General features: G+C 43.5%; 1 protein-coding gene across 7 annotated transcripts in view; it reads left to right on the top strand.

The window, feature by feature from the left end:
• arhgap21b (Rho GTPase activating protein 21b) overlaps positions 1 to 27,054 on the top strand; it is a 32,921-nt gene that overhangs the window by 2,620 nt on the left and 3,247 nt on the right. For 3 of the 7 annotated variants that reach the window (XM_031854605.1, XM_031854603.1, XM_031854604.1), the window contains exons 3-23: positions 6,292 to 6,474; positions 6,653 to 6,674; positions 10,599 to 10,691; positions 11,409 to 11,487; positions 11,573 to 11,627; positions 15,840 to 17,415; positions 19,945 to 20,091; positions 20,405 to 20,507; positions 20,627 to 20,672; positions 21,098 to 21,223; positions 21,328 to 21,630; positions 22,345 to 22,406; positions 22,532 to 22,677; positions 22,774 to 22,916; positions 23,195 to 23,353; positions 23,477 to 23,555; positions 23,670 to 23,743; positions 23,853 to 23,942; positions 24,071 to 24,238; positions 24,600 to 24,705; positions 26,941 to 26,972. In XM_031854605.1, coding sequence (XP_031710465.1) covers positions 6,292 to 6,474; positions 6,653 to 6,674; positions 10,599 to 10,691; positions 11,409 to 11,487; positions 11,573 to 11,627; positions 15,840 to 17,415; positions 19,945 to 20,091; positions 20,405 to 20,507; positions 20,627 to 20,672; positions 21,098 to 21,223; positions 21,328 to 21,630; positions 22,345 to 22,406; positions 22,532 to 22,677; positions 22,774 to 22,916; positions 23,195 to 23,353; positions 23,477 to 23,555; positions 23,670 to 23,743; positions 23,853 to 23,942; positions 24,071 to 24,238; positions 24,600 to 24,705; positions 26,941 to 26,972 — 3,792 coding nt within the window. The other 4 variants (XM_031854606.1, XM_031854607.1, XM_031854608.1 and 1 more) reach the window with 4 other exon arrangements.

The raw sequence follows: 27,054 nt of genomic DNA, 5'->3' as shown, positions 1-27,054 counted from the left end.
TATATTTGTTTTTTTTCTAGAGGCACAGGGATTTTTTGGGAAGTCTAAGAACATAAATTAAGAACAATAACCCATTTTCATAGGGGAAAACAAACAAACGATGCTATTTTAACACAGGGCTCATCCAGGAGTCACACTACAGAGACAGCTTGTGTTGCCTTTTTTACTGTCACAGCTAAAAAACTCCGGATAATGTGCTTACCTTTGCTACCGCGACCATCTGAATACAGCCTCTTAGCTTCAAAATGTGTTTGTGAATGAATCTAATGGCACTCAACGATTCCGATGCAGAAACATGTCCTCGTATTCTCTGAAAATAATCTTTTGCCTAATACATAAGAAACCGTGTTTCAGAGGAGTTCTTTCTAGCAGCGTTGCACGGCGTGAGGTGCAGGAAACCCTTCTGTTAGCAGTCCCTCTAATAAGGCCACCACACAAACCAATTCATGTGCTAATTCTGAGCTGGAAACCCCCCCGGAGTCTCTGGTCCTGGGATTTTCTGGAAATGATGACATTGTGGATTTAATGACTTCAGTTTTTAATCGCCTTTTCTTTTTTTTTTTTTAAATGTGACCTTGCAAAAAAACAGCTCTTTGATCTCAGTTGATGAAGATGATAAATGTGTGTGTGCCTTTTGATTTCACGAAGAGAACGGGAGAGGATGGTTTCTGTCTCAGATGTAGTGAAGCAGAGAGGATGAAATGAATGGAACTGAGGTCTTAAAATGGGAGTCGTGTTGGTTTTAAGCCTTTAAAAAATGTTTTTAACAATACAAATGTACTGTCCTGTATCACAGAGAATAATGTTCCATGATATTTACAAAGTCTCATCTATTTTTCTGAAGAACATAATAGAGTTTTTCGAGTTGTCTTCCAATGGTAGCTACTTTAATGCTTTTAAGACGACACTTTCTCAGTACACTAGTCACTAGTCACGTCATATACATAAGAGACAAAGTTTGCTGCTTGCTTTATTGTATCAAACTATATTACAGGATCACTTTGAGCCTCCTTGATGAGTAGACTTTGAGCTCTGTCATGATTCATAATACCTGTGCTTGCTATGCTCCAGTAGAATGACAGAAATGAGAGTGGAGGGAAATTAATTACTGTTTCAGACGATGAAGCATGCTCCATATTTAGCACTGCGGGGGGATATTGACATACAGACCCCCCCCATGTTCCCACAATCTTGGCCTCTTTAAAGCTCAGTGTTTATCTCATTCAGGCTGGCTGCCTTTTACAGAACCCTCCGTGCCGGCATCGTATGGCTAACTGATGCAATCGGAGGGGAAAATTGACATTCAATTGGATAGAAGAAGCCTTATTATATGTGACGTCTCGGAGGGGGGGACCTTAGAGACGGGCTGTGGGATTCAGTTTTTCCTCCTTCCACAGTTTCTGTGCAGGAATAACACCCATGTCATCTTCCATAGAAAAGCCAGTGATGTTTTCTGTGTCCTGTTTGAATCGCTCACCTTTGTAGCTCCAACACTGAATCATTGGAGATGCGTGAACAGACGGGCGTAGCAGACGGCTGTTTTCCTTTTGGTAGATCAGCTGTTTAATTCTGCTCAAATCTTAAATGCATATCATACAAGCGGATGAGAGTGGAGTGTGGGAGACTCTAACTTCTCACTACAGCACTCATTCGCTCTGAGTTTGCATGGTTGCTGGCTTGTTTGTTTTATTTATTTTTCTATTTTTGTTTTGCATTTAGGATTATGCAAGGGTGATGCACAGCCCTACTTCACTCAGTCACGTAGTTTGTTGTTGTGTATTCCAGGAAGTGTGGAAATACATTTTCTTTTTGTGTGTTCACTTTTGGGATGATTATATTTTCTGTTTATATGCTATAGAATACACACACGCACACACACACACACAGAGAGAGAATGGCAGACACATAGTGACAGCCTCTGGCAGGGAGTGGAAGGGCTCTTTTATATAAACTTAAAAATGACCTTTAATGAACACATAACTAATACACAGAGTTAAGACTTTTAAATTGTCCTTTTTAAAGGGGAAATTTATTTTTCAGGGTTTTATTTACATGTTTCTGGACATCAGTTGCATCAGTTACAAGAACAACAACATGTGGCCAGATCTATTTTTTAGACTATTTACCACATATTTATCATCACCGCTATGATTGTTTTAGCTGTTGGAAGTTCAATATTTTAACAACAAAATATTCAAAATGTAGCATTAGATTTGTGCCAAATTAACAGACGGCACACAAATCAAACTCACAATATTGGCGGCAATTTATGTGTATATTCTGGCATTATTTTTGAGGATTGGATGATGTTTGACGCCAAAACATTTATGTTTTCACAACAGCAGACGTTCTCTTTGAATGGAGCAAACAGCAGCCCCTGAATTACAAAGAGGGCCTATTACAGTACTGCAAGAAACTGGTGCATTGTGGGTTGTTTATAGCTTTAGAGGAAAGGTTTAGATCCTTTCAAGCGTGGCCAAATCTATGGGTATCTTCCAAAATGACTGCCACCGTATGCACAGATTAAACTTTAAAGATGGTTGTTCACAAAACAAAAGAATCTTGAGGAAATGTAATATGTTCAACATAGGCTTTGTAAATGTAAGTTAATAATCAGGAATCCAGCAGGTGCATTTTTATGTCCCGACTAATATGCTCAGTGAGTGATGGAAACACATTTTTACCAAGTAGAGCACGGACACATCGTAATGTCAATGCAACCTTCATTCAAGTTAGCGTTTAGCTCTGTCCTGAGCAGGACTGTGAGAAAGCCCGTGCTGTCAGCAGACGAACCGGTCACTGCGATTACACCGAGCCAGCGTGCCGACTCACAACATAATACGCATCTCATTGTTCCAAATGTTTTCATGGCTGTTTCTCCACGGCTTATTTGGGACCTGCGAGAGAGACTCTGAGACTGATAGGAGGTCGTTAAATTGGTGCATCCCTACTCTTCTGTGTCTCATCTCTATGTTAGCCCGGCACTGGTGTGCACAAAGCACACACCATGTGTCCACATAGGCGGAGTAATGATGCTCTTGACCGTGTCTTGCGCCACACATGGCTGGAACGCCCAGGTCTCACCGGCGGCCCTCTCTATCATTACCTCAGGCTTTTCACAGTTAAGTGCTCCGTTTGGACGGGACGTGGTGTGGAATTTAGCAGCCGACAGAGAACTAGGCTTCTTCACATTTTAAGACTGTGTACTTGTCTGATGTCATGTGTCGCTTGTAATATGTCATTAGGTGATGTCAGCAGGGGTTTTTAAACATACGGGGCCATGCAGTGTGGTTTTATATTTGTTAGAATGAAGACGGTGGAAATTCCAGTTCTTTTTTCAGTGTGTACCGAGCCTCGAGATAACTACATTTGTGGTGTGTAAACAGCTGTGCCTGTGCAGTTTTCCCCCTGAAATATCTGATGTTAGTGGGTGGGATTGGTTTGCCTGCCCTCTGTGTTAGTGATACCGCCGAGGTAGTTGTTTTACAATCTCAGAAAAATGACCACTCTGTGAAAAGCTTCAATCTAAATAGACGAGAAAGGGTCTGACTTTGTAGTCTTAGTTAATTTAACTTTGCTGCACTGTGAAACAAATGTAAGGAAATGTCTCACAATGTCATATGTCTCTCAAACAGCAGATCCCTGAAAAGGACTAAAACAAAAGTAATTCTTCTCAACTCTCCAGTTTTTCTGCGGCTTTCAGGCCCCAGGCACGTAAATCCTTAAAAACCGGTTATGCATTTTACTGTCATTTTTAAAAGAAGCCCGGTACTTTCCTAAAACTACTGGGCATTGTAGTTTTTGCAAATATCACTGAGTCAGGAGTAAATGGTACATATTTTGGGGGGGGGGGGGGCTGTTTTCTAATGCGGATTAATACGTATTTTGTGCTCTATAGTAAATATGTTATGGATTCACTCAATTAACAGCAGTGCCCACGTACACTCACTCGTGGCTCATTGATGTGTTTTTTACATTTTTTTTCTGTTTTGGGACGAACCGAAATTTGTGTCGTCACTCTGATGCCACAGCCACACTACTATGTTTTTTTCTTTTTTTAAAACGCATTAGGTTTCTGTCTAGCGTCCATACGTCTCCGGCGTTTTAGAACCAGGCGGCAACCTGCGGTTCTGCCGAGTGAAGCCAATGCGGAAATGTCTTAAAACGTGCATTCTCTCTGCTGGCCAGGAGGGGGCGACTCCTTCGGCTGCAGAAACAATCAGATTGTATGGAAGTCTATGAGTAAATTACCCTACTTCACTCTTGATTTAAACATTTAAACATACGTCCATAAACCAATGCGTGACGTCACGATGACTACGTCCACTTCTGATATACAGTCTATGTTTATAATCCTAAACGGAGATGTTTGAAAACGCAGTGGAAACCGCTTTAGCAAGCTTTTGTCCGAGCGCTTTATGACAATTCCCGTCTCCAGCGGTGTTATCAGCCCTTACACACCGGCATGCGCATGCCTAGTGTACGTGAATGGTCATGTGGCGTGCGTTTTCAGGCACGGTGGTATGAGCGGAGATCGTTTATCACTACTTGAATCCAAGAAATATCCAACAGAAGATCAGCTGACTACTGAAAACTCTCCCAGCTGCCTCACCCAGTGCAAACATCAGTCTAGCATTCTGGTGATTCATAAATGGGTGAGAGGCTTTGTGGGCAGGAGAGGAGAGGTGTGAGTTTTGATGTGTTTTCTCTTTCATGTGCTTTTTCCTTTCTAGTAAAAGTAGTCTCATAATCTTTCTCCTTTTGTTGATTCCCTTTTGACCTCTTGTCACAGTTAATCCAGTCAGTCAGGTTTACATCGTACTCTTACTTTGTTCTAATCTCCATCCTTATCATTGGTGTTTTTTTATGTTGAGTAAGAGGGTAAACCATGAGTCTGAATGTGGGTCTGGGATTTATTGGTCTGGGATTTATTGACCTGGAATGTCACAACGCAATTAACTATGCAAGAGGCAATGATAACTATGCTTGGCATGCACTTGTGAGGAGGCCCACACCCCCTTCTGTCCTCCATATCTAAAGATCAGAGGGTTGGAAATCGCCCAGTGCACTGGCCGCTAATTCAGATCCAGTTGACTGGGATTGGCTTGCCCCGGAGACACGAGGCAACGCAGGCATTTCAAACATCCAGTTGATCAATTGTCATATCTCCACAAGTGATTTGAATGTCTCCTCGTGGCGTGAAGGCCCCACCACTGTGTACAGACACAGACTACAACATGTAAGTGTCCGTATCACAGTCAGAGCTTGGTTGTGCACAGTAAAACCTGTTTTGCCAGATTCATCGAAATACATGCGTGTCAGCTGCACCTGCAGGCCTGTTTCCCAGCCAGCCACTGTGGTGTTATGAGTCCTCACTCTCTGCAGGTTGTACTTTTGAACTCCTTGTGTGTTATAACAGCTCTGGGTGCCACAAAAAAATATGTGCTTTTATCCAAGTAGCTTGTCGATGCCTCTTTCAGAAACGGATGGTTGAACACAGAAAAAAGCTTTGTTGCTGAGATTGAGAACATGCTTTGGTACACACCTCCAGGCACACAGTTTGTTTAGAATGAAACATCGAGTGTGAGGCGGACTGCTCATCCTGTGACATAGTCTGAGATTGTTTTTATAAGTTGGTGTGAACAAACTACTTCTCATGGGTTTTTTTTTTTTTTGTTTCTTTGCGTGTCCTAGTTCAGCACCGGCTATGTTTACATGCAAGTAATTCACTTCTGACATTTTGCTCAACACATCTGCCCGGGCAGAGATAGTGTGAATGCAAGCTCATCAAATTCCTCACATTGTGGGGGAAAGTCCGGTGGGAGGGAGAGGGGGAGGGGTTTGTTTGAGACAGGGTGAGGATACTTTTTCAGTGTGGAAAATACAAAAGAGAGAGTGTTCCTTAAAGCCTCACTGGAGCAGGGAATATGATATGGGGAGACCTGAGTGGGAGGGGTTGCTCACATGCACACATGATTCCACAAAGGTGTGAGGCTATAAATAGCCAGTAAACAACACGGGGGTGTCCAAAGCCCCGAGGCCCAACATGCTCTGCTCTCCAGCTGTGGAAATGGGATACTGTGACTTCACTGTCAACACTGGAACCAATTCAATTACATGATGACTTCAGTGATGGTGTTGTTTCAGTAACATTGTCGAGGTATTCCAACATTTAAACTTTCAATTTTAAGATGTCATAGCTACATGTGTTTCCCCGCCTCAACAGCGTGAATGTGAAAGTAGGACTCCTCCATTTAAATTCCTTTTCTCCACTTTTCCCTTTTTGTGTAGAATGAATCCCCAGAGTGGAGGAGCATGGCCGATTCCCCCGCGGCGCAATACCCAACAGAAGACGAGGCGTTCTCATGGCCGCGACCCAAAACCGTGCGTCTGCGGCGTACTTCCCACGGGTTCGGCTTTACCCTGCGGCACTTCATCGTGTACCCACCAGAGTCCACCGTGCACTGCTTCCCGGTAAATTTCTAAGGATCGTATTTGCTATTAAACCTGTCTGAAAGCTTTCATGCGTTTCATACACCGGAGCATTGTTTGCTTATCATGTAAGATTACACCGAGTCAATAAAAAGGCCGGCGCCTAAATCCTGTGACCGTGAACAACAAAGTCACTCGAGTGTTTCTGTGTTTGTTACAGGAAGAAGATCACGGCCGCAGAGGTAAGCAGAAAAAAAAAAAAAACCTCGTCCGTTTCTCTTCATGCCCGCCCCTCAGCACCGCTGAGTCAGCATAGTGCCTCTCACTTCTAATGACTCTTAATCCATCCACGCTTTCACTCTTTTTGCTTCCTTATGAATTGAGAACAATGCAGCTCCTGTGTGTCACTGACCTTTGTGAAAGCATGAAAGGTTTGGTCCGCACCACCTGTTTCTGTCCTGCACCGAGCCACCTCTTCGTATTGTGTTGTTCTTGCCACTCTTCCCCCTCACCGTAAAAAAAAAAAAAAAAAAAGGCTGTCAGAAAGAGATGGCCTCAATGGTACTGGGCTGTGTGTGTGTGTGTGTGTTGGATTCTCTGTCCTCTTGTTAGTCTCATACAGACAAGCCTGGCATGCCCAGTACCCCCCCTAGTTAGTGCTTTGTCATTTTTCACTGGACTCGTCCTTCAATCAGAGGATTGCTAGTCCATGTCGATGTGTCTTTGGGCAAAACACTTAACCCCAAATTACTCAGTTAGTTCTGATGGGTACAAGTACAAGTTCATTCATCATTTACAAGCACAGGCGGTAACTATAATATTTTACAGAAACAGCTCCTTTCGTCAGGGCTGTTTAGCTGAAGACAACTCGTTATCTTAAAGCAATTTACATCCAGAGGAAATATGATGGTGATATGTTTTGATTAGTATGTCTGTGGTGTTTAATCTTTACCCGGCTCCTGCTTATTGCCAGAGCATCACAAAATGACTTTTGTCAAGCAAGACTTTGTAAGTGATTTGAAAGTCTGAATTGAGTTTCCAGCCCCGTACGGTCGCCAAAGAAGGAAACTTTCAAATCTGTGTGAGACTCTCCATGAATGAAGCAGAAGATGTACTGAACTCATTCAGGGATTCTCCAACTAGAATGTGTTTCATTCAGATTTCCCCGATAGGAATCATCTTTGATTGAGTTAACTGCGTGTGATCGGTGTTTTATCGCCGAGAGGTGAGCTTGTTTGTGGGCGGAGCTCTGCGTTTAGTCTGTGGCCTTTTGTTTACCGTGAGGAGGTTGCCGTCTCTGGAATTCTATTCATGTGGAAGTCGGTACTTCTATTAGACGTCTATATTCCTCAGTACAAAGAAAAGCACCGCTGTAATTCATCTTGGAACATGTTGAGGAAGCAAACAATTGCACAAGTAATCTCTTTGTTTTCATTAGACGTGAGGAAACCTATTATATACTGTATCCACCCAGCTGTAGATGTGGGTAGAAAGCTGACGCGCGCTTGAATCTGTTTACAGTCCTGCACTAGTGATACTTGTTGCTTCCTGAACGGACTGTATATGATGTATGTACACTGTGAATCGTGGAGATCTGCACAAAAATATCCAGCAAAGACACTAACGGCTTTTTTAAAAGCCACAACCGAGCTTTTTATCTTGATGCTCTAACTAGCAGTCCAAGTACAGCATCTGCCCAAACCCGTGAGATACGATGGTATTGTGGTGTTTGAGTCTGTCACCCACACGCAGAGTTTGATCATTGTTCAAATTTAAACTTCATGTAACCGTTCAGCGGAGCCACCTCCCCTTTTTAAAGCAGTCATGATTTATGTTGCACTCAAACACTTCAGAAGGCCCTGTTGTCTGGAGCTTTGTTGCTTCTGACCGAGTAAGCCGGAGAATATTAAAGAATCCTGGCAGTTGCTTAATGCCGGACACAGGGGCTCATAGGCAGCGAGCCAGAATTGAAAAGGGGAGGGGGGGGGACAACGTGGGATGGTTTTTAGTCCAGACTGGGCTAGCCTGTCTCAGTACCACATCAAAGACATAGCAGTAGGCAGAAATCAAAAAGGAGGGAGGAGAGAGCCGCAGGCTTGTACCTCTCATGCAGTCTTATTTACTCTTGCTTTGCCCATCAATGATGCCATTGTGTTGACCAACTTTTCACACAACTGATTATTTAGAGGGAGTTTTGTTCTGAAGAAGGCAATATGTGCCAAAACATTGATTTATGAATAAAAACATTGCATCAAGTTTATGAGTGTGCCGCTGTTGTCCCTCCACAGGGCGCACCACCATCAATCCTCTGATTGTGTTCGAGTGTCAACAAAGCTCTGTTGTCGCCGCCCTGGGGTCAAGTTTGGGTGCACTTTGTGATCTAATGTTCTCTTGTCAACTCTTCCCTCTTTCACATTGGGAAAAGTTGTCTTTTACTGCAATCACAGTGGCCATTTAGTCTGCATTTAGCTCTAAGTGCTCGTTGAACACAAGGCACTGTTAAGAGTTTATTTTGAAACCGCGAGCTGATTGAAGGCTTTCTTCAGTGTTTAGTTTTTTTTACTCCCAGATCACTCTGTCAATGTATAGTCTTCAATGTTAATGAGCGTGTACACAAGCCAACCGCAGGCCCTTTGGGCAAGTCATGTTTCTACAAACCTCCCTCACTGTATTCCCCAACTGATTTAAATTGTGCAAATGAAACCTGGCAATGTTTTCCTTTGCTTGGACGGGGTTTTAAAGGAACAGTCGCAACATTTTGTGTCTGTACTGAACACACAGGGATGAAATATTAATTGCATCTAAGCTTGGGTAATATAGCGAATAAGTGTAACTGATTAGGTGCCAACAGCATTAGTGAGGTGGTGAGTTTATGTATGATGTCTGTGGTTGGGTGGTAAATAATTAAGTCATTTGTTTTGCTCCTTTTGTACAGTTGCTGCGCGTTAAGTTGATGTTAAAGTAAGTGCAAGTTGATGAATACAAACTTTCAATGCACAAATGTTTGGATCTTCAGATATCCTGTGTCACTATGCATTTAAATATTTACCGTTGGCTCATGGATGGGTTTCTGAACGGCTCCATTGTGGAGTTAGTGGTGCAGTTCTCTAGCATGCCACCAGAGGGCGCATGTCTTGCTGCTGTAGCTTTGTGGGACTCCTGTTGCAGTATTACATAATGTGAGTCCCCCAGGATGTGGTTCTGCATGAGTAATCTTGTGTGTGTAAGAGAGAAAAATGGAGGCAAAGGTGTGTCTGTGAGGTTTACAGATTACTGCTGATTATTATATTATTGATTAATTAACCATTGAGTCTTACTAAGCAACCTGATTGCCCTTATCCTATGGCTTAAACACAAAACATTAAAAAAAATAGCAATATTGTATCTTTAACGGGGCCAAAGGTGTTGTTTCTCATAAATGTGTGTTTCATTTGACACTAAGAATGTTTAACTTCTTTTATTGATCACCTCAGGACTTCTAAGAAGCTACCGTGCCCATTCCCATGTTGGTCTTCCCATCCACTTCAGTTAGTGAGCCATCGTGCACTGACTCACTACCAGAATGTTAACTACTGGTGAAGGCACTCGTTGGCTCTGCCCAGAGCTGTTTCTCACTTTATAAGGAAAGAGTGGGAGTTGTGCAGCTGAGCACGCTGTCACTCTACCTTCTTTCAGTCTCTCTTTCTCTCACCCCCTCGCTCTTTCTTTTCTTTCCTTCATTTTCTTTTTCTGCAGCCATGCAGCTGCTAGGAGACAGGAGCAGCGTGAGCAAACAGGTTCCCTCTCCGTAGCTGCTGTTATCCACCCCACACCATGTCCCCCTTCTGAGATGTTTTTCTTCTTTGAGTCAATTACTGATATCTATTGAAAAAAGATGTTTTAATACGGGGCATGCATTGGTCTGCTCTGCCGTCTGACTCACATGTCTCCAGATCTCATGACAAACCTCCCAGTTTCTCTCTCATTCTCATCCACAGCCATTGTTCTCTCTTCTCGCCTAAATGTCAGCGAACTATTTACCGCTCAGTCTGGCACTCATTAGTAGGTTTTTGTAGTTTGTTGTTTTCACGTTTCAAGTTCAGCTTTCATTTTGTTACCCTTGCAATTGACTTGCTTTTATGTCTTTGCATTACGTGGTTGTTGTGTGACCCGCTTCTTTTCATCAGGGAGGCAGCGGAGTAGGCTTGAACCAATGGACACCATTTTCGTGAAGCAAGTCAAGGAAGGAGGCCCCGGTCACGGAGCTGGGCTTTGCACAGGTAATGACCAATCATCAACCAATCGGTCTCCTTCATTTACCACAACTAGCAGAGATTGATTGGAGGGGGGGGGGGGTAGTACTCAGAAGTCATGACACCACAAGAAGCCATGCATAATCCTGTAACTGATGTCATACAGAGCACAACACTCCCTCTTAAGTAGTTGCACTGATGGTTTAGAGTGTTGTAAGCAAAAAAAAAAAAAAGAAGATTAAAAAAAAAAATGCAAGCTGTGCAGTTTTCAGTGGTGACCTGACAGTGAAGAACAACAGAAGGTGCTCCTTTTTGTGCCTCTTTATTGGGGAGATACACTAGAGATGTCATGCTTTAGTAGGAACCCTCAGCACAGTTACTGCAAACATCAACATCAGGTGAATGATTTTATCTAGATGTAGATTATTTGAGCACTGAATGTACGTATCCTGACTGATAATACTTTGGTTGATGCAATCTGCCCAGTTTATGTTACATCTGTCGTCTTATTTGATGTGATATTTTTGTGTGTGTCTGCTTTTGTTTGTTGTTATTTGTGTTTTTATGTTGTGCTTGTGTGAAACTTTTTACGCTGCCATCTTGGCCTGGACCCCTTTGTAAATGAGATTCACAATCTAAATGTGATTATTCTGGTTAATAAATTAAAAAAACACAATAAAGCTTTTACTACGACCCGCCTCTCTGTTACTGATGTCTTGCTGCTGTTTTTTTAACGCCTATCAGGTGATCGATTAGTGAAGGTGAATGGAGCAAGCATCATTGGGAAAGCCTATTGTGAGGTTATATCCTTGATCCAAGACAGGTGAGCTTTAATATTCATTTGTACGGATGACACTGGTCAGCCGGTGTATCTTCACTGTTGTAAATCTCTTTCTGTTCTCCAACAGTGGGGACTTTCTAGAACTGTGTGTGATGCCAAAAGATGAGGATATACTGCAACTGGTACGTTTCTCGATCCTCTTTTCTTAATGGGGTTCACTTCATGTTATCTTGCTTTTAAAACAAACAAAAAAACAAGCTCAGTTTTGAAAGTGTTTTTTCTTTCATAGCTGCTCTATTTTACAGAGTTCGTGTTGGGACAGTAGTCATGCGATGCTGGAAGCCTGCATATCCCATCAGACCTCCCTATGTAGGCTTCCTAATCAGGCCAGAGCGGCCTCTCTGTAATCTGTCCTCAAACCGCTGCTGACATTACTGCCAAAATGGCCTAATTGAAATATCTAACATACATGTACAGACATATCAAGGAGTAATATACACAGCTCCATCTGTATAGATGATGGAACAAAGGTAAGAGTGCATTTAGCTAAAAAAAAATGTCTTCAAACTGAGGTCTACACAAAACGGGCTTGCATCAAACAGTTGAGTTGTAGAAAAGTTGTTGCGCTCATTACTTAACACACTTAGGCAATATGGATCACTGCCACACTTGCTGAACTACATGCGACAGGCGTAGTGGTTTGTTACCTGAGGCAGAGTAACTACTGTCAAAAGAAGCAACAACTGTTTTCTGTGGTCATGTAGGTGTACAGGTGTGATATTTTGGATGGCTTTCAGAGACATCTAGACGGACTTCCTTTACCGTACCTAATGAAAGTTGGTAATGACTCAGGGTATCTATGGCAGCTTTCACAGAAGCAGATGACACAGTTAGTGTTTGTGAGACATATGAGTAGATTGTAAAGTTTAAGAGAAGTGGAAAACTTCCACAACAGTTTGAAAATAGCTGAAGATTTGCGCATTAAAATATAGAAAGTTAAATTATTAAACTAAAGGCTATAGATTATTCATCAGAGAAAAATATATGGCATAAAAAAAGAATATTACATTTTAGGTGGAAAGTAAATTGTCCAAGTGTAAAAACCCTGGACTGAGATGCTTCGGGATATGAACAACTAAAGTTGAGTCTTCAGTGCAGGAAATTGCTCTTTGAATGTTTTCTATTCTATTCTCTTACATCTTTTAGTCAATAATGTGTTGGTGTGGTGGAATAAAAATGAGGTAATGTAGTTAAATTTAAATTTAGTTAAGTTTATTTAATTGTCATATTGCAAAAGGCAAAATGTCTTTAATCCAGTGAAGCTTCACATGATGTATTTGTCTTTCTTTGCATTAACAATGCTCTGCCAAAAAAACTGTTGGGTATATTTTAATTTCAAATGTGGTTTACATTTCACCCAAATATTTCCAGTGCATAGATGGGCCTTCATACCTTGTGCACGCTTATCATTAACCCTTTATGCATACTGCAGGCAGCTGTTTCGCAGCCACTACGCATTCTGCACATTCGGAGCAAAGCGACGGTGCACTTATCTGTTCCACATCTAAAGCACACAACATTAAGTGCTTCGCCCGGATGCTCAGGAATCTCCTCCCTAGGGCTTATTATGATTATTATTATCTGACTGCCTGTTTATGAATTATGCAACGTTAGAGCTTGGCTGTTTGCTTCACCTGAAATATTCCCTCGTTGATTCTTAATGTCCAGATTGAATCCTCATATTTCACTTGATAGGAAAATGTCAATTAATAATCATGGCGATTGAATGGCATCCAGAATTACAAAATCAATATGTATTGTTGTAACAACCAGTCATCTCTCTCTTTAAGCGCCACATCCTCCTAAAACATATGCAAGCAGTCATTTCACTAAAACATTTTAAACTTGAGGTAAATGCTCTTTATTATTTCGATACAACATTAAAATTAAACTTGTAATGTCACAGAATAATACATTATTGTTCACATCCACTTATCGCTCTTCTGACATTTATTATTAGTGGTATTCTTTCCTCTATGATAACCAACTGACTGTCACTCCGCCCCTCTTCCCCCTTGCTGTCCATTTCCACCTCTCTAACCATCTACACAGACCACTGTGTCGTACCCGTGTGTTGTGAAAACACTGGCCACAGCGTTGCATCATCAATTGCCAGCAGCCACACACGCAAAAAAAAAAAAGGAATCTATTAATGTAAGCAGGCAAACTGATGAGGGCTGTCCATAAGAACAAGAGGATTAGCGGTGATGCTAGCCGGATGACATTACACTGTAGGAGGCAGCGCACACTTACTGCTTGGAGACGGGTGGCAGTTGCTTAGCAAAGAGACGGGAGAGGGTGTACATTCAGGGAGCAGAAAAAGGAGGGAACCGAACGCCAGGAAATCAGAGGGAGAAAAAAAAAAGAGGGAACAGCATGAATGATGAGCTAAAACCAGTAGATAAAATCAGCTGACTGTCCCTGTGTTTAGAACAGGTTGATTCTAAAAGAAAAGGAGAGAGGAGGAGGAGGAAGCAGTGGGAGGGGGAGCTGTACCATCACAGCTGCATGTATAATCAGCAGCTGCTGCTTCTGTCATGTGAGCAATAGCAGAGGGAGGGAGGCGGAGAGAGAGAGACAGAGAGAGACATAGACTGGAGGCACCTTGTTCAGTTAGCGTAATATTCTGGCTGAAGGTGGATAGAACCATGGAGACTTGACAGCATCATGAGAGGCAAGCTTTTGGTCCTGCCGCCTCACCCAGGACAGACTGGCACAGGCGGGTCGTAGCGTGGCAGCCTTGGCTTCTTCGTCTCCCTGTATTGCTGCTGTAGCTCTAGTATATATTTTTAGCGTGTCAAGCACAGTCATTGCTGTGGCTGTTTTTTTAATAATGTGTGCATTTTGCTCTGCTGGCATCTTTTTCTTCCACCCTACCTCCCTTGATTTCTTGACACTCTCGTTTTCACATGCTGTAACGGCAGCCTTTTTCTCTGGAAACCACTAATAAGGTAAGCAAGCAGCAGACTGGACACCCGTTTAGATGTTGACATGATGTGCTTTGCTGTCTCATTTTGCATATGTCATGCATGTCAGCATTGTCATTACATGATGTGGTCTTCAGGTTTTACATTATTGTAAATATTCTTAGTGTTGCCGTGGTTGACTGTCGGCTCTGTGTTGGTGACTCAAACGTGTAGACTGAAGAAATGGCTGATGTACTGTGCCCGCAGTACCTGTTAGATTGAGTACTCGAGTTGGCATCCAGCTGGCATCTCGGTGAAGCCTCGCCCCGTCTTCGTCCTGCATGCCAGATGTCATTAGTGTGATAAAGGCCAGTGACCTCTGAACTCTCTGTTGCACACTCATGCTTACAAAGGGAGGGACAAAAAGCCTGGCACTGATTTGCTGTGGCACAAACATAGCTTTATGTAAGATTGTAATTTGACACCAGGTAGCAGGATCAAAGTCCTCACACCTTTTACACGTCTTTTTGCTTGCTGCATGTACAGTATGTTAGGAGTAGCAGAGAAATGTAGTGAGGCTAACACGCCCGTAGAACGCTGTAGCTTAAATGTGTATTTAATGAGTGGTTTTAGTAGTACATGCAGTGAAATAGTGTAGGCTACCAAACCTTGGATGATAACCAGGCAGGCTAAATATAGCACTATTTCTATGAGGGATGGGCGGCCTGTCTGTCTGAGGTTACAGTCCATCAGTCTGAGGTGGGAAAATTAAGACACTGGTTACCTGTCATCATCTATGTCATTCTTTTACTGTACGTTGTCATGTTTGTTCAAATGTGTTTAGTTTTAGCTCCTCGATTGCCTTATCCTACGTGTATTGATTGTTATGCAACCGTTGCTGAAAATGTCACAATGAAGGCTAACTATTGAATGTAGTACAAATAAACAACATTCCACATTTATCTTAATGTTTCTGCAGTTGTAGTAAATGTTCATTTCTTCCAGAATTATTTTTTTTACGGTTGTTTGGTAGCAACAAACTACTTTTCTCTGGAGAATACAGGCAGCAATACAGGAGAAAGACTGCTGTACCATTAACAAATATTGTTTGAAGTACCATCTCTCTTTTGGAGAGAAACAGTCTCTACATTGGCTTATATAGAGTACTGCAACAGATCTGCAACAATGAACATTTCCATGAGAACTCTAAATAAGGAGCAGATGAAGACCACTGACACCTCTGAACTGCTAACGCCTCCGCTCGCTCTGCAACATGCACTGCCCACACTCATGCATCCAGTTGCATTTGTAATATCACGCTCGACTTCTCTGTAAGCATCTAGTAGCACACTGTTGAATGTTACACACACTTGCCAATGCAGCTTGTATCATATCTATTGTAACATTGCTATGTTGCTCTCTCTCTAGGCCTACTCCCAGGATGCCTACCTCCGTTGCCGCAGCAGCTACAGTGGAAACGCCTGTCACATTCCTGAGCCACCCCCGGTATGCTACCCCAGAGTAGACTGTAAGCCTACGGGCATGGCCCAGGCGACAGACGCGGCAGGGCAGGTCTTCCGTGGGCCAACAGCACCTCCTGATCATGGGTACCGCAAGGAGATCACAGTGCCCCCATCCCCTCCGCCTCCTCAATCATATCCAAAAAGCCAGATGGCAGTGTGCATGCGCAACGACAGCGTGCGGACCGTGGTGGTTCCTCCTGACTCAGCCCAAATGGGGCGCATGGGTCCATCACATAGGATAGATTACATGGACCCTGTCTTTGTCAGAGGAAGGCCTGGGTCACTGGCCCAGTATCCTCACCCTCGGAAGGTCGATGTCTATCCCAGTGGTCCAGGAATGGTCCCATATGGAAGTCAGGCACCTCACTACCCAGGCAACAATCAAAACATTGATTGGCGCACTTACCAAACGTACAGGGAGTACATTGACAACAAAGGAATCCATTCCCATGCTAGTCGGACTATTCAGGAGAGACTGGACAATTTGCGAGCATCCAATCAGACCTCCTTTGGCGCTACTTATCACATTCCCCGGGGAGACTGGGGCCCTAAGGGGATACGACGGAGGAGTACCTCCCATGAACGGTCATACCAAGGACCTCCACCCCACTTTCAGATTACCCCACGCAGTGCTTCGCAGGACCGGTTGAGCGGTGCAGAGCGAATGGGCCAGACCAGGAACTGGCCTCCTCGAAGCGTGTCGCAAGATGGCCTGATGCACAAAGCGCGGGCACACTCCACAGACTATGTTGACCCTGCAGAGCTGGCTCGGCCCAATGAGAGGAGAGGAGGGTACGGAAGGGCAGACCAAGGTACGAGGCCTAGCAGACAGTCTGTCCCCAGACACGCCATGCTCCACAGACCTTCCACTGGATACAGCGGTGGAATGAGGGGGGCACCCAACCCTTCTCTTTACTCTAAAGGACCAGATTCTCTTCAGACCCGCTCCTCGCCCATGCTCTTGGACAGACACTCGCATTACGTAAAGAGCACAAGTGCGGAACATTCTCTTATTGACCAAAGAGTTGCAGTCAAAGGAAAACATGCAACCCACACTATCCAACAAGGCCAGAGCAGGATCCGGGCTGAAATCATGCAGGCTATTGAGGCAAGTAGAGACACAGCATTGGTAGAGCACAGGTCTTCTTCATGCTCCACCCCAAAACACAAGCCTCAGAGGCCTAGCTTCCTCAAACCACCCCATCCAGACTCCCAGGGTCAGGTCAACGGACGAAGCCCCACGGAGAGCGGCGTCATTCTAAGGGATAAAGCCCTCCCTGGAAAGAACCCCAGCCCTTTGCGGCATCACTCCTACATCCTGGCCGTAAACGACGACGGACCGGATTCCACGGCAGATGTAGCGGCATGCTGGCTTCCCAATGATGCGCGTCGAGAGATACGCATGCGCCGCCTTGGGGAACAATGCCACGCATCCTGTTCCAGCAACCTGGACGAGTCTCTGGACTCCATCCCGTTCATCGGTAAGAGAATCATCAGTTGTAAGCCTTTGCCGCCCCAAAGTTGCCATGGCAACGGCAGCAGGCAGTAGTAACGTGAGGCCGACTGGCAGCGCTGATCCTCTAGTTAAAAGGGCTTCCACCGTAGTTGATGGAAAACTGACTGTGGACCCTGCAGACAGCTATAGTTTCACTGTTAATCTGATTCAGAGTGTTAGTGGTTTGTGTATAGACGGTGCCGGGAAGATGTTCACAGATAAACTCATCTTCCTGGGAAGATATTATTAATCAGGTTTTGTGGCGTTCAGTAAGGTTTTGTGGTATATTTGGCGTAACTGGGGCAGAGTGAAGGATGGTCTAAGCCTTTTGGAATATATTGAATTTCTCCTCTTAATATATTGTTTTCTCTCTTCAGGATGGATTGCATTGTGGTTCAGTAGTCCCATAACGTATTTCCTGGTGATTGAATAGTTGTCGTTATCAGTGTTTTGAAAGGAAGCTTTACATTTGTTTTTCTACTGTTTACATGTTTTGCTTTTTGCTGCTTTGTATCAGCTTTTGGAAATGGCATCGAGAACTGTCGAGATGTTCCTCGTATTCAGTCTTGTTTTAGAGAAATGTTAGTAATTATTTCAGCAATGAGAAAGAAATACTTAATCTATAGGATTTCTTAGCATGTTAAGTGGTTTTCCTTGATGAGAATATAGTTTATTGATTGACTGAGTGCAGATGGAGGACCTTTTTGAAATCTCATGTCAGATTGAAAATGTAGACAATATTTTATTTTCAGATATATATAGTCTGTCTCTCAATCTGTCTCTCCATATATTATATGTATTATGTATGTCTGGGTGTCTTTCTGTCTTCTTGTGTTTCTTTGATAACACATCATTTAGTCAAATGGTAAAGTAAGGACTCTGTGAGAGTTGACATGCTGTTATTCACAGTTCATTCTGGCGGTTTGTTTTTAGGTCTCGGTGTAACTTCTGTATGATTCGGCTGCTTCTTCAGGGAAATGACCTGTTCCTGATAGCGAAAAAGAAACAAAAATAGAAAGACTGAAGTCAGCGTATCTCTCGATGGTGGTTTTAACTTAAGTAAACTGTCTCTCATAGCTGATCTACTTTTTTTCCTTTTGGAAGGACATCAAGGAAACGTGATGTACTTTGCAGGTTTACTGTATGGATGAACTAGGTCACAGGCAGCGACAAGTTAGTTTCTGCGTTACAGTTAAATCTTTAGAAGCAGTGCAGTGAAAAATACATCTAGCATTTGGTGCCAAATACTTAAAAATTCCTGCTGCAAAACATCTAAAACTAAGAGTTGTTTCTTAATATTTTGTCTACACCATTGAGTTAGGTAGAGGGGGTCGGCTGGAGGGAGTGTAAATGCTAAGAAACCCACAGTACAGAGTTATCTGGGAGGTCACTACACAAACACTGTTTGGCGTACCAACAGTGTCTCCGCAGTCCCCTTTAGTGGTTCATGATGTCGGTCGGCCAGGTGCAGGTGCAGACAAAGCAAGCAGTGACAGTGATGATGCCACAACACCACCATTCTGGGACCGTTGCCCCAGCCCAGGAGAACAGAGCCCATATTGTGTAAGCTGCTGGGCCTCCATCAATGGCCTGTTTGAAAGGCCACTGGTCCGGGCCTCAGTCATGTGGGGTAATTTGGTCCAATTGCCAAATCCATCTTTTTTCTTTTTAAGCTAATCTACAGGCAGTTCATATATCTCTTAACTTCTTCTATAGATGGTAATGCCAGGTCTCTTTCACTCTATTTTGTAGTGTATCTGGAATTTGGTCCTTACTTGTTCCTTTGAATTCATTTGATAGCGATGCAGTCAAAGTTTGGACACATTTTTTGACACCTATTTTAGTAGCTGCGCGTGAGAGTCTTTTGGAGGAAGACTCTTCGTGATGATAAACAGCTTGGTTGCTAATAAACCTGAGTTCTATTATTTTTTGCTGCATTTGTGCCTCATATTCAGAAGTTAAATCGAGTGTAGTAAAAGAGATTGGTCATCTTACATTTTGGAGAGAGAAGACTTTGAAGTTACTAAATAATAGGCAGAACCTTATGGTAGCCAAGCAGACCTAGTTGGGGAGATGGTGACATCCTTTTTTCCTTTGCCCCGTTGCAAAGTTGGGTACAGGCTGGAACTAGGACAGTTGCTTTTAAATTTAGCTCCAAACGCCCCTCGGCTGCAGAGAGCAGCTTTGTACTCTGAGCGGTTTGAGGCTTGAAGTGCCAGGAGTAGGCGGTAGTACTCAAGTGTTAGGATCTTCCCTTTCCCCTCGAGAAACATGTCAGAAGATGATCTGTTCCGACTCTCCGCTGTGGTGTGGCATGGAAGCCATGGGAGTCGCAGAAGGACCATTTTAAATGTTTCCTAAATCCCACAGATGATCGCTAACAAAGTTTTTTTTTGATATGCAAGATAAATAGTCCGCGATGCTGCATTCTTTCAGTCATAGACATAATGTGGGAATATAGAGCATAAATATATCCAGTTAAATATGTGACAAAAGCTGTATTTCATTGTCTTAGATGAGCCAATCAGCCCAAGTGTCGACCGGAACGCCGCTCCGATTCCACCCTCAGCTGTGATATCTGTTGCACCATCCATGACGACGGGTCTATCCAGTCCGGGCTCACCGTGCCCTCCCATCCGCCGTCAGCTGTCACATGACCAAGGTAAACGGCATTGGGTCGGTCGGGTGATGGATATGTCGGTCGAGGCTCGGCTTTACAGAACAAATGACTCCGATTTTAGGTTGTTTTATTTTTTATCACGGAATTGTCTAAACTAATTCAAATGTATCTTAATTGTCATTGATTGAATTTCTTTCATTCGATTAATCAGCTAATCGCTTTAGCTTTTGACAGTTTGGGTGTAGTGTTAAGTTGCTCTTTAAAGTAATTTATTTAAGCACTTAGAATATCTTTTTGTTATGAATGTGATATATAACCTGGGTTATAAATGACAAATATCATAATTTCTGTATAGAGTCCCTGAGAAGTGCTTTGCTGGAGTCTGATGCAGCCAGCAACACAGAGCGGTCCAAATCTTACGACGAGGGTCTGGATAACTACCAGGAGGAGGGAAGAAGGTGAGCGCATGCCAGGATTGGGTTAATGCTTCAGTTTATCCTCATTGGTATTGGCTCACAGATCTGTCTGACCTGGTCTCTGCCTTGAAATCTGCATTTCTTTTGTTCTTCTTCTTTAGGAGATCTTCCAGTAAGAATATGCCCAGTCTCAGGGGCCTGAGGAAGGTGAGCAACTATAAAACATGCAAGACTTTCCTATGTTGCTACACAACGTCTGATTCAATCAGATTGCCAAATCAACCTTTTAGCAAATATACATGTGGACAAATCTTACTGTAGTTTAAAATATGGAGCTTGTAGGTTAATACATTTAGCTCTTTTTAAATTATTGGTGGTTATTGTCAGACAAGCTTTGATGCTTTCTCATTTTCCCCTCACTGGCTTCCTTTTGGAAGTGTTTTGAGAGACTCAAATGTTTTAGATATCGCTGTGTCCCGGTGATCATGCAACTGTGACATCACCAGTTTGATTTGCCTAGCGATCCCGTTTCATGACATCTTCCTCCCTCCCTTTCCCCCGTTGGTATCTGTCACACTTTACTCTTTGTAAATAATGCCAGAAATAAAAACGTCATGAATTCCCATTTGCAGACTCTGGATGGACATAAATCTTCTGGTGATTCCGGATCTCGAAGGGACTCTTCTTCAGATGTCTTTGCCGATTCTTCCAAAGAAGGGTTGCTCAATTTTAGGCAACTTAGTACAGATAAAAATAAGGTATGCCTGTACACTCCTGCCTTCAACAACCATACATATCACTAATGTTTGGGTGTCTAAGTATTTCTCCTTTTTCTGTCTCTCTTGTCTCCCCATCTCTGTAGCGTGTTGGTGGAGGAATGAGACCTTGGAAACCGATGTACGCTGTTTTACAAGGTCACACTCTAACCCTCTACAAAGACAGGAAGGACGCTCTGTCTCACGCTTCGACGCCGCCCGACGAGGACCCGTTGCGAATCAGCATCAAGGCCTGTCTGATTGACATCTCCTACAGCGACACGAGACGCAAGAATGTGCTGCGACTCACCACCTCGGACTATTGCGAGTATTTGTTCCAGGCGGAAGGGAGGGAAGACATGCTGACTTGGATCAGAGTCATTCAGGAAAACAGTAACCCAGACGAAGAGGTGTGTTTTAGCACGACTCGTATTGTGTAGCCAAATCAAGGTTATTACCAAATGATGATCTCACTTCCAGCTAAAATGATGTCGGAAGGCCTAAAGTTCCAAAATGACCGGGACATCATCAATCCACCCGGTGAAATCTCATCAGGGCAGAGCACAGCACCGGTTGTGGACTGTAGCAGAAAAAGCATGCAGCCAGACTTCATTATAGTTTTGAAAGCAAGCCACACACGGGTTAGGTTAACAACAAAGTGAACCAAAGTCTGTCCCTGAATGAAACACAATGATGGTGTCAGTGAGATGGAGAGGATTAAAGCTTTTATTATAACACCTAACAAAAGCTAAAATAAGGTGTCATTTGGAAACTTGGCAGGTGGCACTTCTAGGGGCGTGTGTGGGAAATGTCAGAGCGAGCCAATCGGTTAGCTGCCTTTCAGCAAGACCTCATTAACTGATGCCTCCTGGCAAGAACTGGTTCCGATATCTGAGATTGAGATCTGGCAGCACGTGATTAGGCAGGGTTGGAAATGTTTTGGGAAAAATAGGGAGAATTAAGTGTACATATTGTGATACTTGCCCAGTAAGACTGCCCCTAGTATCAAGTGATTAACAATTGTTCATTTATATTATAAATCTAAGTTAACCTGCATTTCGCTTTTTTTTTTTTTTTTTTAAGTTCTAACTTTTTTAGTGACTTTATTTCTGCTGTCATTACAGAATGCTGCTGTAACAAGTCAGGACTTGATCAGTCGAAAGATCAAGGAGTACAACATGATGAGGTATTCAGGACTCCACATTGCCCCCTGGGGCTCAACCACAGCACTCCGAACACATATCGACCCATTTTAATTGAATGCCGACCGAATGTTAATATTTGTGTGTTTTTGCCATTCGTCTGGATCAGCACACCCAGCAGCAGGTCTGAACCGTCCCCCAAAAGTTCCCGCCAGTCCCTCAGTATCAAACAAGCCTTCCTGGGAGGTAAAACAGAAGGCAAGAGCCACAGCCCTCATTCCCCCAAAACAGGAGAGGACAGGAGGGCGCTGAGAGGTAAAGACACGTAGCTCCATTCAGTGTGTTTAGAGGGCATGTCTCATCTCAGATGCTCTAGTTTATCATGCATATATTTGTGTGTTGCCCCGTCAGATGACTCCAGCCCACCGCGGGACAGAGCTGCTTGGAAAATTGGCATTGCCGGGATCATGAGGAAGCCCTTTGAAAAAAAGACTCCAGCTGGGGTCACGTTCGGGGTGCGGCTTGATGACTGTCCACCTGCACAAACCAACAGGGTGAGTCTCAATCGCTCTTCGTGTGTTTGAGAGGAACTGCTTCTTCAGTTAAATATTCAGATGACGTTGAAAGCAGGTTGAATCCACACGCATGAAATATTTATGTTGCATCAACGCCGTCAACCAAATCATTCTTGCGAGGGTAGCACACTTGACGGCTGTTGTGGACACTGATGTGTACAAAACGGCACATCAGTGCTCTTCCAAACAGCTTTTGTTCAATGTTCAGATTCAACACAATCAGTGATTCTGACGTCTTCCTGTTACGTGTTGTGCAGTTTGTTCCTCTGATCGTGGAGGTGTGCTGTAAGGTGGTGGAGGAGAGAGGCCTGGAGTACACAGGAATCTACCGAGTGCCGGGCAACAACGCCGCCATCTCCAGCATGCAGGAGGAGCTCAACAGCAAAGGCATGACTGACATCGACGTCGAGGAAGACGTGAGTGACTGACAGTCGGGGTTGCGCAGTACAGTGCGCCTCCTTTACTTTATCTTCTAGCAGTGACAGATCTGTGCTGTAAGCTTTAATGTGACACTCTCCCTGTCGGTCGCTTGTCTGCAGAAATGGCGGGACCTCAATGTCATCAGTAGTTTACTTAAGTCCTTCTTCCGAAAACTTCCAGATCCGCTGTTTACAAACGGTGAGCTGTTGTAAATACGCTGAAATTCATAAATCGTGACCAAAGAATTACAAACTACAACTGGATTATCTGTGTGATCCTCCCTAAGTGAAGGTTTTCCTGCTCTGTTCACAGAAAAGTACGGTGATTTTATTGAAGCCAACAGAACAGAAGAGTCGGTGGAGAGATTAAAGGAGCTCAAGAGGCTGGTGAGTGAAATATTTATTATGAGAAGTGTTCATTTGAATATCGTATCATAAGCGTACAATTAATCCTAAAACTCTGACCCTTTTTTTTTTTTTTTGTTAATTCTTGCAGACACAAGAATTACCCGATCATCACTTTGAAACTCTGAAATTCCTTTGTGCTCACCTCAAGAAGGTTTCTGACAACTGTGAAAAAAACAAGGTACGGCAGTTAACAGGATGTGTCAGTGCTAATGTCATTAGGTAACCCCCCTCCGATCCTTCCTAAATCCACTGCGCCGTTGAGGATTATTTCATTAAACCTCATTTGTCCCAACCTCATCCTCTCAGATGGAGCCTCGTAACCTGGCCATTGTGTTTGGTCCTACGCTGGTCCGGACCTCTGAGGACAACATGGCCAACATGGTCAACCACATGCCGGACCAGTGCAAGATAGTTGAGAACCTGATCCAGCAATACGACTGGTTCTTCACCGACGACGGGGATGAAGACCCCGTTGTATGTGGCAATTCTTTCTTCTTCTTCTTCTGTTATCGGTTTATGAGAGATAAACAATTCTTACCATTGATAACGTAACTTTTATGCTGTTTATTTTATACATAGGGGTATTTAAAGTTGCACCAATCAACATCTTGTATGAGAAATGGCTCCAATGACTATGTTGGTGGAGACCAGAACAGGGTTGATTCAATTAATTCACCTTTTCAGTCAATCAACTAATACGGCGTTGGATTAAACGCAACTCGCGTCTTTTTTGTGGTTTTCTTTTTTTCTCCCATTCATGTGTTGTGTTCAGTCACTTATCCTCTCTCTTCTATTCTTGTTCAAACTGTGTCATTCCCTCCATGTGCGGCCTCAGACCACAGCTGAGCAGGAGAGCACAGTGCAGTCTCAGCCTGTGCCCAATATCGACCACCTGCTCTCCAACATCGGGCGGACCACAGCTTCACCGGGCGAAGTCTCAGGTAAGTCTGAGAGCGTTATCTCTGAGGAGCAGCGCTTACAGCATCACCGCAGCAGAGATATTATCACCGCAGCAATAATGTATTTCATTAATATTGTTCCAGTAGATTCAAGTTTTAAAATATCTGTGCAATAGATCCATTCTAAGATTAAATGTTAAGAGTGTGTCAGTTTTTTAAACAATGAACATCGTGCCTATTGTCCATCATTTTGAATGCTTTGAGCAAAAATAAGTTTTCCAAATTTTATTTGTTTCATTCATTTTTTAATTATTACACTTTGTGTTTTAATCATTTTAAAATACCTTACAGTACGTTGAGTCTGTTTTATTCATTTGTTTTTTAATAGAAGTTTGTTTTGCTGTTGACGTTTTTTTTTTTGCCCAAAGAGATTATATATTTTTGTTCATTTCTTTGCTTTTTTTTCTCCCTGTGCTTTACCTGTGTTGAGACGACGACTCCTTTTCTTTCAGTTCTTTTCTTCCCCTCCTCCTCGTCTCTCACATAATCCCGGCATGTTCTTTCCCAAAGTAAAATCTAACAAACAAAAAAGAAACGATGGAAGTTTTTAACCCTTCTGACCTTTGCCCTTCTGTGTGTAGTGTGTTGTTTCTCTCCCTTATTCCTGTCCAGCACTCACACATAACCCAATCTTGACACAGGCCAAGTGGGCGGCGTCTATCACTCGATGATGTCACTGAAGGACTCTGTTATGTCAGTGATGGACAGCTGGGACTGTAGGAAGAAGGACGAGTGTTGTGCCCAGTGTAGCTGCCTAGTCTGCAGAAACCCGCGGCTCTTTTAAAATTGGGGCGAAAGGAGGAAAAAAGATAAAAAAGAAAGAAAGAGAAGTCGATGTTTGTCATTTTTCCTGTGGTGTGCACGTCTCATATTTTAAACCAATACCCTAAATTGAGGGGATACAGAGCGATGCTGCTGTACTTTCTCTGAAAGCCCTTCTGCTGTCTCTTATTGTCTCTAAAGCTGATCGCAAGGACAAGTAGCATGGTACGGTCAACCTCAGGTTCTCTCCCGGTCATGTGGCATACTCTGTCATGATGTCTGAGGGTGGGGTCGTAGTGGTGGGACTGAGCTGGATGTTCCCCAGCACACATGTGTTTACACTCACACACACACACACACACACACACAACCAACAGAGATGTAGTGACTTGTTGATGCAGAGGCACACATGCAGTCATATGGCAGTGGTCGGGTATTTGCCGCGACAGGTAGTTTTTGTTTTTTTTGTTTCAGGTGCTTCCTCTTGTGTCTTTTTGTTTGATTTGTTGTCTGTGATGTCCTTATTTCAAAATTTTTGTCTCCATGCAGCCACGGACAGATATTGCAACGTACCTCCTCATCTCCTACTGCTACATAAATGCACAACACCGACATCAATCACTAACACGTCCCCCACACGGTCTCCTTTGCTAACCCTGCGCTACACACTGAACACGCACAATTTGAACCTTTCCGTTCCTGTAACCATTCGGCCGAAAAAAAAAAAAAGGGGCCAGTAGTCTGCTTATCCTTGTCAGCTGCAGTTTGCGTGTTTCCTCCTTTTTGCAAAGGGAGACAAAGTTTTGTGAACTCTTTGATTTGCCTTTTTATGTTGTTGAGAGACTGCCAGGTTACATGTTAACGGGCACTGCTGGAGTTAATGTAGCTCGGAGTAAGAACAATCTCTCCGCTATACCAAGGCTTGCCTGTGCCATCTGTATCGACCACGACATACACTCACTGATCCGTTCAGCTCAGGCCCCGTACCTCAGAGCAAACCCATCGCTCCCTCTCGTCTGTGGTGTCTATTGAGTTGGGGAAAGAATGCCTTCAGCTGGTTGGTGGCTACGTGTTGATGCTCTGTGACTGGCGTGTTTGTCCGTGATGTGCCGTCGTTCCATCGATACATGGGCATGAGCTGCTTTTTGTGTCTTGGTTTACCGCTGGGTCCTCACTCCTTCTTCTCACCCCTCATCTCAGAGCTCTTCTGCCGCTTTATCCACATATCCATATACTGCTTTGTGTGGTTACTCGTCCTCCCGTCTCTCTCTCTCTCTCTGAGCCGAAAGTGTGTCGTCTGCTTTCATTCAGCTGCTGTCATTGTCCTCACCGTCTCTGTCACGTTCTCTCTGAACAAACCTTTAATCTGCCCTCTCTCTTTATCTTGTTCACTGTTTTTTAGTAAGTCAGAGCATTGGCAGGCTTTTTCTAATGGCTCTCTTCTCTTTGATACAGATTCAGCATGTAGTGACTCCTCCAAATCAAAGGTAATGTCTTCCTCTTATTTGATTCATTCTCTTTTCTTTGCGTTTTTTTTAATATCCCTGAGTTGTGTTTTGATGAGTCTTG

The sequence above is a fragment of the Anarrhichthys ocellatus genome, unplaced genomic scaffold (genome assembly GCF_004355925.1).
Source record: "Anarrhichthys ocellatus isolate YVR2014 unplaced genomic scaffold, GSC_Weel_1.0 scaffold15, whole genome shotgun sequence".
Classification (NCBI taxonomy): Eukaryota; Metazoa; Chordata; class Actinopteri; order Perciformes; family Anarhichadidae; genus Anarrhichthys; species Anarrhichthys ocellatus.
Note: the sequence above shows the minus strand (reverse complement) of the source record. Positions and strands in the feature narration are given on the sequence as shown.